Genomic DNA, 16,904 nt, shown 5'->3' on the forward strand with positions numbered 1-16,904 from the left:
ATTCCCAGCTTTTTTTTTTCAAGAAAGACTCATGAGACATGAATGCAAGGGTTTTTACCATCTTGGTTACCTTCTTCTGTAGACTCTCCATCTTATCAATATCCTTAAATCATGATACCCAGTATTAAATATGCTCCAGTGTGGTCTGTCCAAGCCAGAATAGGAGGGACTGAATCCTTTTTCTTCCTGGAAGCTATCCTTCTCGAGCATATTCCAGGATCACACAGCCTTTTTTGATTGCCATTTTTTACTGTGAATTTCTGTTGAACTTGTAACTCAGTGAATCACCTATTTTTTTCTGAGAGAAATTATTTAGCCTGGTCTTTCCTACACTGTATTTTTGAAGCTGTTTTTTATAATCCAAGTATAAGATTTTCCATTTACCCATATTGGATATTATATTAATACATTAGCCCAGTGATCTTGCCTAAAAAGATCTTTTTAGATGCTAATTCTGCTGTTTATATGCTGATAATTAGATACTAATTTAGATTACTATATTAGAATAATTAGATACTATTTAGATTCTGCTAATGAGATACTAATTCTTTGGTAATATTTCTGCTCTGTCAATTCTAGTGCAAATGTCATTCACCTTGGCTAAGAAAGAAGAATTTAATATAATAGTTATCTTTACCATATTTCTGTCATCTGCAAATATGATAAATGTGCTACCATTCATAAAATCATTAAACATCACTGAGGCAAGCACAAATGCTTAGGACACTGCATTGGAGACCTATTGCCAAGTCAGCAATGCATCATTTTAAATTAAGTTTTATTTGATTTCCAAGATATTTAAATTCTCAGTAGCTATTTTTTAGTTTCTACCTTTCAATGGTTTCAAAATCCTCCTGATTTGAATACTCCCCATTCTGTCTCTTACTCCTATCTGTCCCATATCTCTACCATAAAATATTTTATCAAACACTCTGCTAAAATATAGGTCATATTATCTATGCCATTTCCTTATTTTACTAGTCTAATAATAGTGCCAAGGGAACATATAAATGGTCTGGCATGACCTGTTATTGAAGAAGTTGTTCTCATTCCTTTGATAGGTATTTATCATCTTTTTAGTGAGACTTGATATAATTTTTCTAGGAATCAAAGTCAAATTCAATGCACCATAGCTTGGATATTATATTCTTTTACCTTTTTTTTAATGGGGATAATATTTACCCTTCTCCAATTCTCTGATATATTTTCCATTCTTCATGATCTTATAAATATTGTTGGAAGTGACACACCAATCAAATCTACCAGTCATTTAAGTCCCCAAGAATGTTGTTCATCTTAGCCATCTGACAAATGTATCAAGGGCAATGATGTACTAACCTGGTATCTCAATACTTATCTTGAGTATTAACGCTCTTTTAGCTATTTTTTTTCTGTCAATTCCAGTGCAAATGTTATTCACCTTGGCTGAAAAAGAAGAATTTAAGAATGAGCAGTTCTATGTTCTCTGTTGTTAGCTTTCATCAGCCCATCTCGACCAAGCAGCAATCAATTCTACCCCTTTCTTTTTGCTTCCAAACAGCTTAGAAAACCCTTTTTGTTGTCTTCACATTATGCAATAATCATAATCTCCCTGGGCATCATTTTCTTCTTATATAAAATGATGAAATATAAATAAATGGTCTCTGAGGTTCCTTTTGGCTCTGAATCTATGATATAACTTATGATCTTTAGTTTCATTTACTACCATCAGTTCATTCAAAGTTTCGGCAGACCAAACACTCTCTTTACAATGATTATTCCTAATGAGGTGGTGTAGTGGATAGAATGCTGGATTTGAAGTCAGGAAGACTTATCCTCATGGGTTCAAATTTGACCTCAAATACTTAAGAGCTATTTGGCCCGGAACAAATCACTGAACCCTGTTTGCTTCAGTTTCCTCATCTGTAAAATGAGCTAGAGAAGCAAATGCAAATCATTCTATTATCTTTGCCGAGAAAACTCCAAATGAGGTCTCAAAGAGTTGGCCATGTCTAAAACAATGGAACAACAATAAAAGTCCTTGTAATATTTATTGTTATCAGCTCTTTGATCCATATTTGTATGCACCTTTAAAAAATCTAAGTTGACTGGATATTTCTCTGTGTATTCATATTAGAAAAGTTGCATTTCTTCCTCATTACTGGAATTGCTTTCCTTTCTGCCTTCTAAACATCATCCATGAGAGTTTCCCATCACCTTGGGTCAATTTGCCCTATAAAATTTTAGTCCACAGTACCCAAACTATACTTCTGAATAATTTAAAATCTGCTTTCTAAAAATCAAGGGTGCTTGCCAGACTAGGCTCAAATTTCTGCTCTAGATCCATCACAAACTCTAAAAGGTAATGTTTACTTCCTCCTAATGTTCCCGTGGTAGTGACCCAGGAACCATTGGTGAGAACCAGATCCTACCTAGAATAACCCCTTGTTGGTTCCTCCACTTTTTGAAGGATGAAATTATTTTCTAAGACAAGTCAAGAAGGCATTATCTGCCCTACTTTTGCAGGAGAATTCCAGCAGAGAGCTGGATAAATGAAGTCCTTCATCCCTACTACATAATGTATTTATGCCAGTTTTGAGATTTATTTCCCAAACTCCTTATCTTTTCCAGTTTTTGTCTAGATCATCTTTAATATATTTTGATGACAAATCAATCACTTTTTCCTCCATTATCTCTCACTTAAATACTCATTGCTATGTTCATCCTTCCTCTACTTTTGGGATTTCCTCACCATGAGTGGGTCTTCTTAGTATATAATACTCTTGCATCCCCCTATCTTGTTCCTTTTGAATGAAGTAACTCCTAAAGCCTTATCCTCCTCATGAGTTTTATCTTACCAAGCCTCAATGGCAGTAGGGCCTCTAATTCTGCTTGGCTATTTACATATGGGCATTTATGATCATTAGTTTTATTCCTGCCTCCTTTCCTTGGATATTTTTCCTCCTGTCACTCCGGTTACTACTACAACTGCTACTCTTGTTAATTAATTTAAGTAACTTTATGATGTCTAGATTGGTGGGAATAACCAGGCATTTTTCCCCTTCTCAAAACACTTTTAATTTAAAGCCCATTTGATTAGATTTTCAAGTCACTTGGAAAATACATTCCTACTACTCTGTTAATTTTAATGGTTCTGGTTCAAAAGTCCATTATATCTAGATTATAAACCATTGTCCACCAGTCTAAACCCCATGTTTGCTCACCTCCTTCTTAGCCCTCTGCTCACTTCCCATTTTATTTTTCTCTTCTGACTCTCTTGATCTCAGAAGCTAGCAGTAAGGAAAACAATCTTTGCTACTATGGTCTTCAGTTTCCTACCCAATATTTAGTAATCTGTGTCAATACTTTTTAGATTCTTCTGGCAGTATTATTTGCACCATTTCTGGAATAGGCAATACTCATTATTTTGATAAGTCCTAAGAGGTTCTATGGTGTGTCTTGTATATGTATCCAAGGATGACAAGATTCTTTATCGTAATCAGGTTGACAAATAGCTGCTTGGGTACTGCAGAACAGGGAATTATTAACTACCACTACTTTTACCTTCTTAAGGGTTCTTCCAACCCTTACTGCATGATCTCTCACCTATTAGTTTATGTGGTTTTTTTTTTAAATAAAATTCCTTGGAGAATAAGCAGCCTTGGAGCATCTAATTTTTATATCTATTGTGGTTGTTTCTGTACATCTCTTATCTTTTCAACTGGACTGTAGATTCCTTGAAGGCAGAGAATGTTATTCATATTTGCATCTCCATCAACACATATCACAGTGCCTTGCAAATAAATAGTAATCAGTATATATTTTTTCAATTTAAATATATTGAATTTCTATAACAGGATATAGTAGATAAATTAATTACTAGATGCAGAAACTCATTTTTCAGAATTGTAAAACAAATAAGGCATATTAGGTACAGGTTGAACTTTTTGTTTATTCAAAGTGTACAACCCTCTATGAATTTTAATATGCCATTAATGAAATTTATTATGGGCATATATGAAATAAATTAGTTTCATCAAAGAGCTATAGATAAATAAAAAACTGAAATCATATTCAATTTAATAGTAAATTCCATTTCATTACTAATGGACAAGACTGCTTTTCAAAAAATTCAGGCAAGCTAATATGGATTAAGGTAACTATACCAGTCATCAGGTTTTTTCCCGACACAGTGATTTTCCATATCACTATTTGTGTCTTCAAAACTCATTCTTCTATAGAAATGCACAACTGATATTTCTGAAGTAATCATACTAATGTGCTTAAACCATTTTAATTTATACTACTGAATAGAGAAAAATTAAAAATTAAAAGCCCAAGACTCCAAGGCTTTCCCCTGCTATCATATTACTGTGAGATATTCCTCAGAAGCTATGCCTCACTGTCTAATGCAGATATTTCAATGAGAGGTCAACCATTTTGAGCAAATAACCTGAACTATTTTTTCTATTTTCTGATCTTTTTATTTTATTTTATTTTTTAAACCCTTACCTTCTGTCTTGAAGTCAATACTTTGCATTGGCTCCAAGGCAGAAGAGTAGCAAGGGCTAGGCAATGGGGGTTAAGTGACTTGCCCAGGGTCACACAGCTGGGAAGTATCTGGGGCCAGATTTGAACCCAGGATCTCCCATCTCTAGGCCTAGAACTACCCAGCTGCCCCCTATCTTCTGATCTTATAACAAAATATATGATCATATAGCTACTTTCCTATCATCAAAAGATTAATATCATAGTTCATATCATAATGATAAAAATCATTGATATCATAATATCTAACCACTATTTAAATTTTAAGTAAAATATTAACAATATATCTAAATGCTTGTTGAGTGAGCCATTGAATCCCATTTTCCTTGGGAATTATAGGGCCAAGCATGGATAAAATTTAGCTCTTTTGATTCAAAGCAATTCTGCCCTTCACTTGATAGTGACACTGAGAGACAAAGATTTCTGTAAAGCTTGCTGTGTCTTTGAGGGAATAGATGCACTCCTTGCAACTGTAAGAAAGAGAGATTTCTAAGGAGTGCTATGTCATTGAAGGAATAGATACACCCTTGCATCTGTAAGGACTTGGCTAGTAGTATGCAGAGCATCTGTGCCAATGAGGTAACTGCCAGCTGCCCTTTGTCAAAACATATGCTTCATAAAGGGAAATGGAAAACCTTTGTTTTCACTGATGTGATTTTGGAGAGGAACCATCAACAGAAGCCACTGAAAACTGAATTTCTTCTGGGTAATACCAACCTTAGTAATGACAACAGGAGCTATTGAAAGAAAATAACAACAATTTTACATTTATTATTATGAATCAAATTTTACAAAATAAATTCTTCACAACTATATAAGGCAGAGAGTCTACATGAAAGGGCAGTGTTAACCCTATTTCTTAAAAACCACTTATTAGCACTAGATAATAGGGCTTCTTGGGAATGACACACAGAGTATTCCCATGAGGAATTTTTGGGAATGAAGGACTTGTTCTCAGGGATGTCTCTCACTTTCCCCCTAAATGCTAAAAATCATGATGCATGGAGAGAATAAATTTACTACCCCCAAATCTATATTAATTATGACTCTTTGTCATATGATTCAAGGTATTAGCTGAAAGAACTCTGGAGTCAGAGGCTCTGCATTCATATTCTGTTTGTGAAATTAGACATGTGGGTAAATCTTGGATAAGTCATGTAACTTTCATGGCCCTCAATTTCCTTATTTGTAAAATGAGTATATTGAATTCAATAGCCTCTAAACTATCTCTAAGTAGATGGTTTTATAATCTGGATTAAAAGTGGAAAAATCAATCATCATAAAATTTGCACACATTATACACACATTTGGGTGAGTAGACAGAACCCCCAAGTATCATTTCAAATATTTTCCAAGATATACTTATATATTTAGAGAATGTTTTATGAATTTATAAATATTAAAGAAATCTATGTGTCCCATTTGAATCTTTATAAGGTTGTCATGGGATAAAATACTATTTATAGAGCTTCAAACCTGTTATTTTTAATCCACATGCCAACAATATAATGGGTTTTTTTCCCCTTTGGATTTTAATAAGCTCAGGAAACTGATTTAATAAGGAATCAAAGTGGTCTATTGAAATGGAAGAGAGGGAATCTAATCACAGTCTATGGGGATGAGGATATGGAATGATTTCCTTGGCATTTTATTCAATGACTGACTTTTGCTGTCTCTTAGTTGGGGTACCTAAATATTCTTCTGTTAGTCTTTTTCCCCTCAATAGTCTTCAGCTAAGAAAAGATGTACTTAAAAAGATTTATTCACAACAGCTAGTTGCAGAAACTTCATGGTTTTCTTTCTCAGATATTCAGAACACTTTTTGGCCAAGTTTGACCACAAGAATTATATGAAAAATGAATTTTCTAGGGCTCTAGAGGTGGAGGAAAACAGTGCCCTTTGATAATAGGGAATAAGTTCTCCAATGTTGTGGTTTTCTTCATTGATTTTTTTTCACTCATTTTTCTTTCTTTCTTTTTTTTTTGAGAATGTCAGTGTATAGGGAAGAAGTGTAGCTAATGAGTCTTTTCTAGGAAAGTCGCTGTACAACACAAATTATCTATAGCTGATTTGAGTCTTTGTTTCATCTTTGCCTTTTGATTACTCTAACTATTGTTAAGTCTGCACCTGCCTCAAGCAGGGTCATTTCAATTCTCTAATTTTCTTTTTTCCCCATCCCAATTCATCACTCTTTCTATATTGAGTGACTCCAGGTGCTGGCATTTGGTATTATTCATTCACCTGGAATTTGCAGGGCAGTAATAGCTGAAGCCTTCTGGCTAGCGCAGTATGGTGCATAGATCTATATACTACATTGTGTGATTTTCTGAGTATTTCTTTTATTCCATTATTGTTCCTTTATAGCCTATAGAGTAATATTAAAGATGAGGAAAGATTCTTTTTCCTATTTACCACAGACTCCATATGTGTCTATCCACCTCTGTTTGTTTACACCATGAATGCATTCAGCCATGGAACTGATCTCCTCCAGTGAAATCTATTGTTATATCTCTGAAAGCTGTCATTTCTGAGCCAGATCAACTGAATACCCATTAAAATACCCCAGAGCCTGGAAAAATGCAGGAAAATATTCATCTGATAGGCTTTCAATGTTTTATGCTGCTACATTTGATATCTTTGCAAATCCAAGTAAGAAAAGCAAAGGTAGATAGGGATTAGAGACATGGCTGAGCTTAAAAAAATCTAAAACAGGAAAGTGATTTTTTTTGCTCTCATTTTGAAGGTTATGAGAGAGTGAATCTTTCTTCCCCCTATTCCCTGCCCCCTCCACGTTCTGATTTCTAGATAGAGCTGCAAAAAAGCTTTTGATTTAACTCTTGGATTTTTGGCAAGCTTAATAAAGGCCAAATCAAAGCTAAATCAGGGGTATTTACAGCATCCACAAATTTAATCTAAAGTGGATACTTAAAAGCTCATATAGTTCTAAATGATGTGCTTCCAGATGGTGAATTAATGTAATTTTAGCAGGAAGTGAAGTTGCACAAATATGCAGTATTTGGAGCACTCACTGATTTAATGTTTCTGTCCCTACCATAGCCCAGATGTTGCTGATGGTTTCGGTGCCAGTTGTATCTACCTCTCCCCTTGCTGCAAACTGAGAGATCAAGTTTGGGAATTAAGTCAATTTTGATTTAGTTCATTACTAATTGTGTTAATAATTGCAGTGTGCTGTAAGTTGTTTACAAAGATTTTTGCCTTTTGTACAGGGTTTGAAAGGTGACTTGGGTCCTCCAGGTCCACGTGGCCAGAAAGGAGAAAAGGTATTGTATTTCCCCAAAGAAATGCTGAGCATGAATAAATGAAAAATCTTTGCCTTAACACCCACATGCATACCCCACAAGCAATTAATTTTCACTAGATTATTAACTGCCAAATAAATTCTAAAATTACCAGTGGCTGTTACCATTGCACAAGCAAAAAATACCTTTTCGATGATTTTGATAGTTCCCTGAAAACAATGAACATGCTAGTTCTCTCACTTGCCTGGGTTTACAACAGGGTCATCCCCTCTGTTTGCTTGACAGCAGTAGCTGTTATATCATCACACTAGGTGAAACCTCCCAAGGCAGCTGTGGGAACATTGCCAGTAGCAGAGGGGTGTGTGTCTGAAGGTGAAGCAGGTGGTTGTCAGAGGGAGATAACTAACTTTGCTCGCTCCATTTCTCCCTACTCTTCCTCATTAACTATCCTGGAATGACATATTGGCAATGACTTTGAAAGAAGAATAAAGAAAAATTTTAAAGCAAATATTGAACTGAACAAGGTCACTGGTTTCAACTTTTTAGACAGTGATTGTATAGTGGCTTTATGATAATAATAGGATACATCTGCATCTTGTCTTCTATTCTCAACATTATGTTTCCTTCTGGAGTCCGTGAGTTCTTCAGTGTTAAAAGATGGATAATTTTAAATTTTGTTGCCAAAGGTAGATTTTTAGAGTTTTTGTTGCCTTTGAGCTATCGCTAGGGAAGTTACTGCTCTAAAGTAGATACTATTAACATGTTGCTAAGAGTTCAAATATTCCTAATTTGATATTAGTGCAACATCTTGCAAATGGGCCTTATACTCACCCTTTTTTTGGGGGGGGGTGCAGTATGAGCATCCAACCTGTGGCCAAGGTTGAGTAATGGCATCTGTTATTCACAAGTGTCTCCTGTTTCCATGTCCAAATAATTAGAATCAGAGCACTGACAATCAAAAGAAAAGAAGTTTGCCACTATATTTTTGGAGTTACTAGAGCACATCCTTTGTACTTTCAATTTAAGTGATCCATTTTTCAGATACTCAAATATTCAAATGTATTGTCAAACAGGAAGTCCCTCCACTAGGCAGATTGTAACCGATCCATTTTTCAGATACTTCACACAAATTTTATGTATTTATTTATTTATTTCACCTGGTTATCTAAATTTACTCAAAGGTCAATGAAACAAGTCCAATATTTGTGATTTGTATATGCTCATGAAGTTGCCTTTCTTTAGAAGAGGCAGCAGGTCCTCTTCTTGCAGCTGGAAGGCATGAAGTGGGGTGAGCCACTTATTATTTCTGCTGATCCTAATACTAACTTTGCATCAGAAAAATTATCTGCTGCTGTGACATTTCCCAGCTGCCCTGTTGGCAAGCCACCAGGCTTGAAAAGATATTCATTCTAATTTTGGATTAGCAGACAAAAGATTAGAAAATTAGATTATTTTGGTTGCTTTGAAACCCGTCCTGCTGTAAAAAGCATGTGGGTGTGAAAGGTGATTTTTATATTGTGGGAGGGAGTAGGAACATAATACAATTTTCATGGTATACAATACTTTCTTGAGATGAGATCCTGTTTTCCATAACTGCAAAATTGATATTATATATGGTTATTGGTTCCAACCATCTAGAAGGATAAGCAATAAAATATAAATAAAAGTTGGTAATTGTGATTTTCCCCCTTTTTATTGTTTTAGGGAGATATGGGACCTCCAGGACCACCAGCCTTAATCGTAAGCATTTGTAAAAGCCAAAATACAAATTTACAAAATAAATTCTCAAATATTTTAACCAGATTTCTATCCAGATTATATTATACTACTATTTTTGAAATTAGAATCATACTTTTTAGAGGTCCAAGTTACGTGGAGATAAATATATACATATGTGAAATTTCATATTCAATTTCAATTCAATATCTAGATGAAAGTATTCACTTTAAGTTCAATATATATAATATTTGTAAGGTCACTAACACCCAAAGAAGGCAAGGAAATTTCCAAAGACACACAGTTGGTTGGGTGGTACCAGAGCAGATACTAAAACCCACAACTTCTAATTCCCAGTTAAATGTTTTATCTCCTATATGCTATATCATGAAGATCATGGTCATAACATTTTGCTGCACATTTTTAGATCATATTTAATGTTATGTACAAAAGGAAGCAGCATTGTTTGCCTTTGCTGATATAAAAGTAAGGTTTACAGAAATATAGTTATCAAAAATAAAGAAAACTACTATTTAAATTGTCTGTTTCTTAGAATTCTAGGATAAACCTATTGATATTTGTGTGGTATGGTTTTAACATTTGCAAATGAATGTACAAAACAGTAGCATTTTGAAAATGAAATTTATGAGAAAACAGATTATGACTACAATGGTACTTTTTAGAATTAAGTAGTTCATTATTTATAATAGAATCAAATATAATATTCTATTTGGACACTGTTTATATTATAGACTTTGGGTCTCTAAATGTTAACATTTAGTTTCAAGTTCTTGTTCTAAGAATGACTTATTCTGCCTAATTATAAAAGCAAAAGACAATTGTTTGAAGCAAGTTTTTTCTTTAAAGATCAATTGTAGTTATAATTCCCTATAATTTTCTGATGCTGACATTACTTATTTATTCATTCAGTTTATAAAAATGGTGCCCTCTAGGTGAAAGTATTCGATTTAAAGCAGTCAATTAATATACATAGAAAGAGCAGCAGCAGTTAATAGCACATATTAAATATTTTAAATTATTGGCTTTAAAGTCCCGACCCATCAGGGAAGAAGGTCAAGTTAAAAGAATGTCTTGTAGTATTGTGAACTGGGGCTCTGTCACATCAGGAAAGGGCAGGAATTCCAAAGACTATTAAATGATCCTCTGACTTTGACAGAATTCATACTTCTGCTCTAAAGACCCATTGTAGGCTACACTCATTAATATATGAAACTAGTCTTTACAACCTCCCTGACATGAATGGCGTGTATTTTAATTCATTGATGGAGAAACTGTTCTGTAAAATATGTAATGTACCTAGGGATACTAAACAAATGAAGCTCTGGGCCTTTAAACTTTTGTTTTAGGGAAGGCATTACAAACAATCCATTTGAGAAATCACTTTAGAGGCACATTAATTGAACTGGAGATATTCAACAGAGTTAATTTTTGAAAATGCTTTAGAATGCAAATTTTAAATTAATGTAGTATGCTTTTCTTATTCAGTGTCCTTTTCAGATTATTAAAGCAGAATTTTAGCTAGATTTAATAAACTGGAGTCAAGCTAGACACTACCTGCATTTCATAAGGACTATCTGTTATTAGAATTCCAGTATAATCCAAACAAGGAATTAAACACACTGAAAAACTCTTGTTAAGTTTTCATCTGTAATCCTTGAGGATTGGAGGTTGAGTTATGATCATGATGAGCAGTTAAGATTTGTGCCTGTCGCTCATATCCTGTAACCTCTCCATGGTATTTGCCAAAGAAAAAGAGTTTTGTGGTGCATAGAGATGAAATTATTGTTCCAGTCTAATAATCACCCCTATCCCATTGCTTGGCAATATTCCTGGAGCAGATAGGTCAAGGAAAAGGCTTTAGGAAATGCATGTTACTGGAGACTGCAACCGTTGGGATGAGTTTTTTTTTAATTTTTATTTTAAAATTTTTTCCATGGTTACATGATTCATGTTGTCTCTCTCCCTTTTGGCCTCCCCACACCCAGAGTTGACAAACAATTCCATTGGATTATACTTATATCATTGAATGAACTTTTAAAACAAGCATAAACGTTTTGATCTGAATACCTTACTTTTAAACTTCCTTAGGGATCTGGTGATTTGTACTGAAACTCGGGCAAAAAATTTGTCTATGAGGTCAACTATGAAAAAGAAAAAAGGCTCTCTTTGTTTTAGTTAACCAAAACGAACATCAGTGGGAGAAATCAATTTTTTCTTTACAACTATCCAGCTCTACCCTCATGAAACTTTCCACCATCACCTCTTAAAATTTAAGAAACTTTATATGACCAATTGAGTTTTGTTTTAAATTTCCTAATTTTATTCCAGTAACAAATTTACACATAAGTTTTCTAAGGTTATGATCGTTTTAAAGAGAATCTGGAAAATGAATTCACTATATGAAACTATGATAGATTAGAAAAAAGCAATGCTCTAATAAAGGTTTTGTGCTTCATTTGTATTATTCTAAATGCAGCATTTTTATTATTTTTTTCCTGACATTTAAACAGAAAATATCAGATATACTAAATTTCAATTCCATAGCTTGCTGTCTGTTATTTTTAAATGAAACTTTATTGATGCATTTGTTTTTTTTATATCATAGACATCTCCCACCATTTATCCTCTAGAACCATTCAACTAGGAATCAATCAACTAGCATTCATGAAGTACCTGCTATGTGCCAGATACTTTCTTTAACTTCTGTCCTGAGAGATATCCCATATAATAGATATATTTTAAGTTTAAAAATGAGAAAATAATAAATCTTTTTTTTAAACATTATTTTATTTGGTCACTTCCAAACATTATTCATTGGAAACAAAGATCATTTTCTTTTCTTCCCCCCCCCACCTCTCCCATAGCCGACACATGAAAATCATAAATCTTATCAATATATTGATAAAAGTCTATTAATATCTGTAGTTTCTATCAATTGATTTAAAATTTTTAATTCCACATAAATATATTATACATTTCTTAAAAATCTCTTAAAATTATTTTTCGATATTTTGTCGGTAATAAGAAGTACCCTGTTCAATAAAGTTGTCCTATTTTACTATATCACTTTTGTCAGGACACTGGATTAAGGCTCCTGAAGCAAGGCAGGGATGGTTGCTAAAATGACATTGTCTGCTAAATTTCTCTGTCTTTGTCCCTTGTTCTCAACTTGGCATCCACAGCTTACGCCTGTGAATGTCATGTCAGAGCAGTGACAGATGAAGGAAGGTAGTGTAGGCATCTCTCTTATAAAGTATATGAAAACTATTCCACTTTTGATACCTGATCTCTTGCTTTTAGTTCCCAGGAAAATGACTGTCCATCTCTGTTCTTTGGCTCTGTCCTTCTGGGGAGATATAAAGCACTTATCCAGATGGCACCAAATGTTTACACAGAAGCCAAGGGTTAAGCCAGTCACCAGCAGAAGTACCATAGACTTGCTTACTAAACAGATATTTGAAATGCCAGTTCTTGTAGGCCTAGATAAATCCTGCTCAAGTGAGAATTAGTCATGAGATGTAGCATAGCTTCTTCCCCCCAGAGGAAATTACATGGCATACTACAAGTCTAAACAGGCTTGTAAGGCAACTCTCAGCTGGTCATTCATAAAATAAGCGACTACCTTAACAAGTCGATGCTTGAAAACACAGATTTGCCGATTATTTTGATAGGTAAAACCTTGGAATGTGTCCTTTGTAGACTGAGTCTGTGTCTAGAGGACCTTTCTATTTTTTCAGAAAATAACCATAATTTCACCTTTTACAATAGTCAGACAGAGACCAAGTGACTCTTTAAGGATAAAACAATTTATTCTCTGATTTTTAAACTATCAAATAGCTCATTCTGATACCTTGTATAAATATTTGTAGCCCTGTACCCAGGCATCTGTGTCACAATATGGACATCTGGGGGAAATGTCATGATCTTTATCACTTAGTTAGTCAATAAATACTCTTTATGTGCGTAACATGGAATTTGAATTCCTACCCAGTAGTCTGAGAGAACTTCTTCACCACAATATAGATTAATATAACCTCCCTACCCTTTCCAGTCTAACACCGCTTAAAAACATGTTGGCCCCAATATATCAGAAAAATATTTTGTTGTATAAAAGTGAAATGACAGAACATTATATATTTAGAAAGCATAATTGAATTTGGGAGCTGGAAGGGACTCCAGTGACCACATAATCAAATTCATACCCAAAGAAATCCCAGTAGAATATAATTGACAAGTAGTCATCCCATTTGTCTCCATGTCTGAAGATGTCTAAGGAAGGGGAGCCTACCACCTCCTGAGGCAGCCCATTCTACAGCTGGACAAATTCTTTAGCAGTTTTTTTTTAGGGACATCAAGACCAAACTTTAAATAGTCTCTTATCATTTATAGGATAAACCCACAAACTCCTTAATCTGGTCTGGCATTCAAGTATTTCTTTGGCCTGAATCCAGATATCTCCAATTTTATCTCCTACCACTGCCTTTTCCATACTATATTATCCAGTTAACCAGACTATTTACTCACCCCCAGTAGTGTTAAATTTTATATTTTTCTGCCTCCTCTGACTTTGCTCATAACATTTGCTATGCTTACAATTGGTCTCTTTGCAAGATCACCTCAGTCTTTCCCAATGTAACTTATAAGTTCCAGTGTGATAAACTTTTTTATATTGTGGTTCCCAGGAAATTCACTGCCCTGCTTTCACCAAATTTCTACTGTCCTCTGCAATGTCTTTGGCCATCCTTTCTAAACCATGCAAGATACTCACAGCATTCCTCATAAGCTAGTCAGAAAAGATTTTTTCCCCAGTTTGACCAATGGTTGCAGCTCTTTCCTGTAGAACTTAACAATTCTGGCAATCAAGTGCCAGACCAAGGTTAATTAAGACCTTATTAGGACTTGTTCCCTATGCCCACAATTCACTGACTTTTGCATACACAGAGGCTTACCAAGGGAAATGGTTTTAGTGTCATTTCTACAGAATAGCTCACTTTTCTCCACCTTTGGAAGTCTGTCCTTAGATGTCCTCACATGCATTTGCCAGCTTGTCTTTGCCTTGTTATTGTTTTGTTGTTGTTGTTGTTGTTGTTCAGGATGGGCTACACTTCACTTCATTTTTATTATTATTCTAAGTTACAGTGAATTCTAGCGAATTCCAGGTTACCTCAGTCCATAGGATCATCGATTTATAGCCAGAAGGAGCCATGGAGACCATATAATTCAACTCCTTCATTTTATAGATGAGGAAACCAAAGCCCAAAGATGTGGCTTATCCAACATCACACAGATAGTAATTACCAGAGTTGGGATTCAAACTCAGGTCCTCTGATACCAATTCCAATAACCCTACCCTTGCCTCCTCGCTTCCTTGCCATGAGATGGTGGGGATTATTATACAAGTCATGCATGTGTATAAGGAATAAAACCACCCAAGGTCACATAGTCTAAAGGTATTTTCATAACTGTAGCAAGATCTACTTGATAGATTTCTAAAAATTCTATTGATCTATTCAGAAATTCAGTCAAAATGCTTTGCTGGGAATAATGTTTAAACAATAATTTTTCAAAGATCAGCTGAACTGCTGAGTAATGCTTCTGGGCTCAGAATGACCTTTGGTGCATTTTCAAAGAGTCTACCCCATAGGCAGTTAATGAACCAGCTGGATGGAGTGCTAGTCTTGGAGTCAAAAAAATCTAAGTCCGAATCCTGTCTTGGACATTTACTAGTTCCATTTCCCTGGGCAAGATACCACCTCTGTTAACAACAGTTCCCTCATGTATAAAATGGTGATAACAATAGTACCTGCTTGGCAATGCTGTTGAACAGATTAAATAAGTTGACATATGTAAACCATTTTGTAAAGTGTAAAATGTTATATAAATGCTAGCTATTTTTTTCTCACCAGGAACATATTTTTTTGTGTACAGAAGCATATAGATTTGCATGTTTGACTTACATATACAAGCATAGACTTCTAACATAGCCATTACAATCAGATTTAAATTTTTATTTGAACTCTTTGTCTTTCTGGCACATATTAGCTTATATGCCATTCTTGTCATTCAATTGAAATTGAATAAATTCTATTAGTCCATAAATGAATAAGTTTATTGAATTCATTGGGAATATCCTGAACCTCATGATCCATCTCACCTTTTGGAATTAACAAATTAATATATTAACTTTCACAATAGATCAGTAGAATGAATGGTTTCTTTCCTTCAAAACAAAATTGTAGTTAACTGGTTATTTGTTTGTGGAGAAAGAATGCCTGTACAAATAGCTAATTGAGAAAAAGAGATGCAGTGATTGTACTTTAAGGCTATTTTTATTGCCTCTGTACAATAATACAAGAGAACTGATGCTTAAGACCTCTAGGAAGATTTATGTTTCAGCCTCAGAGAAGATTTATGTTTTGGAAAAACCCACACTCTTCTCAATTGACATGGAAATGATTTATCTATCTTTCATTAGACAATTGGAGAATAGCTCCCCCTGCCCTTCTATTACTAGTTAGCTTTTAGTATGCTTCAATATTAAGGGAAATTAAAACTTTTTTTTTTTTTCGGAAACCTAAATTTTTCAATTTTTAGTCAGTGAAAGAAACCTTTTTTTCTCTTAAAAGCATAGTGCATCTGCTATTTGGATCTTTTATAAAATAGCTGTTTTATTTTCTCATTGAGATGATTGGCTCTTTGTTGAAAATAAATTAGAATATCTCTCAAGTGCCATTAGGAAAAAAAATATGAAAATTGACAGGTCTTTTCAAAATGAGCTTTGTAGAGGAATATGTATTTGAATGCATTAGTAAAAATTTGCATAAAGATGAGTTGAACTCTATTTCACTGTATTTTGAGTTAAGTTAAAAAAAACTTTAATTCTATGACCTTATCATGATATTTTTAGAGTCGCACTCAGAAAAAATAGTGCTCAGGAAGGAATATGAAGTATGTATAATTAGCTTTTAAATATAGAAACAAATCCTATAGAATATTTGAAATATATTTTATGTTGGAAAATAATAGGAAAACCTATAGTAAATTACTGACTTAAGTGTTGAGAAGCATATTGATGACAAATAGCACTGCAATAACTAAATTGGGGCAGAGCATATATTCATGTGAAGTCAAAAGAAGCCTTTAAAAGATAATTGCTGAGAAATATTTGAAGAGTGTACTTCTGTCTTTTAGCTAGCAATTTATTAATTTGAAAAATAAAAGGTAAATGGAAATATAAGTTACTGGATATATATTACATGTATATGTAAAGGAAACATTCATCCCAATCATTATAAAAAAACCAACAGTAAATATTTCTAGCTTTAAAAGAGTACAGTGAAAATATTTATTGTACAGGATAAAATCTCAGAATTGGAAAGG

At 34.1% G+C, this 16,904-nt stretch overlaps 1 protein-coding gene across 4 annotated transcripts in view; it reads left to right on the forward strand.

Annotated features, from left to right (window-relative positions):
* The window catches only part of COL19A1 (collagen type XIX alpha 1 chain), a 453,356-nt gene that overhangs the window by 167,301 nt on the left and 269,151 nt on the right, over positions 1-16,904 (forward strand). For all 4 annotated transcript variants that reach the window (XM_056818442.1, XM_056818444.1, XM_056818443.1 and 1 more), the window contains 2 exons: positions 7,755-7,808; positions 9,492-9,527. In XM_056818442.1, coding sequence (XP_056674420.1) covers positions 7,755-7,808; positions 9,492-9,527 — 90 coding nt within the window. The remainder of the gene's footprint in view (positions 1-7,754; positions 7,809-9,491; positions 9,528-16,904) is intronic.

The sequence above is a fragment of the Monodelphis domestica genome, chromosome 2 (genome assembly GCF_027887165.1).
Source record: "Monodelphis domestica isolate mMonDom1 chromosome 2, mMonDom1.pri, whole genome shotgun sequence".
Lineage (NCBI taxonomy): Eukaryota > Metazoa > Chordata > Mammalia > Didelphimorphia > Didelphidae > Monodelphis > Monodelphis domestica.